A 1,054-nucleotide genomic window follows, 5' to 3' on the forward strand; every position below is an offset into this window, starting at 1 on the left:
CCAAGCTTGGCTGTGCTGGAACTTGTCCTCCCTCGCTATTCTTAGGAGCCCTAAAGCTGTAATAATAATTGAGCCTAGGTTAAAATGCACGCAGGCTTCTGCAAACAGCCAGAGGTGAGTGAAGCTCTTAGCTGCAAATACAAAAGTGAGCCAGGTGCCAGACAATTATTACAGGTAATACCAGCCTAAGTTGCAAGCACATGGAATTGTGCATAAGTAAACATTATTTTAAACCAAAACATTTTTAGATAGGTTACTTACAGAGCAAAAGGTACTTCGTAAATCTACAAATATCAACCTATTCTCTTTACACTAAAGTTAGGAATATAATCTTTGCTTGCCTACATTATTGATTTATTTTTAAGACCCTAGATCATAATGCATTAATGAGCAATGAAATCAACGACGTAGGTTATAATCAGTAACTGTTTTGTGTTTTATTTGTGAGACAGGGCTTCACTGTGTGGCTCAAGATTCACCTAGAACTTGAAAGGCTAAGCTTCCCAAGTGCTGTACAGGCCTGTGCCATAACACCTGGCTAATAATTAAATTAGTAACTCTGTAGAACAAACTAGTAGTACAAAGCCTTTTTTATGTGGAAATTACTATATATTTTACCTGTATATTTAGATCCATGCTAAAGTATAAAATCTAATTTTACAAATTTAGAAAACTGAGGATTTATGTAGGAAGATTTAGATTAATTACTTTTTATAGATAAGCAAAAGAGCATGTTATGACTAGAAACATTACCTTGATCATTTAATTGATTAATGAAATATAACCATTTTGCATCCTATTGTAATCAGAGATTCTTTGCTCACCTTCTACCATTATCAAAATGTTATTCTCATCTACTGCAGGGCCCAGGCCAACCTTGTCCAACAGTTCCATCAGCTGCTTCTGGAGAGAATATGCCTCCTTGAAAAGAGTCTGGAGAAGGTCTGACACCAGGTGCAAGCGCCCTGAGTACACAGACTCGCTATTCTGATCAAAGTATGCATGGAGAGAAACGATCGGATCACAAACAGCTCAAAATTCACATTTTCTTTAA

The 1,054-nt window shown here is 36.5% G+C and overlaps 1 protein-coding gene across 1 annotated transcript in view; it reads right to left on the reverse strand.

Annotated features, from left to right (window-relative positions):
* Positions 1-1,054, reverse strand: part of CUNH1orf112 (chromosome unknown C1orf112 homolog) — a 48,318-nt gene that overhangs the window by 38,725 nt on the left and 8,539 nt on the right. The window contains 1 exon segment of the mRNA XM_031387439.1: positions 825-987. Coding sequence (XP_031243299.1) covers positions 825-987 — 163 coding nt within the window.

The sequence above is a fragment of the Mastomys coucha genome, unplaced genomic scaffold (assembly GCF_008632895.1).
Source record: "Mastomys coucha isolate ucsf_1 unplaced genomic scaffold, UCSF_Mcou_1 pScaffold1, whole genome shotgun sequence".
Classification (NCBI taxonomy): Eukaryota; Metazoa; Chordata; class Mammalia; order Rodentia; family Muridae; genus Mastomys; species Mastomys coucha.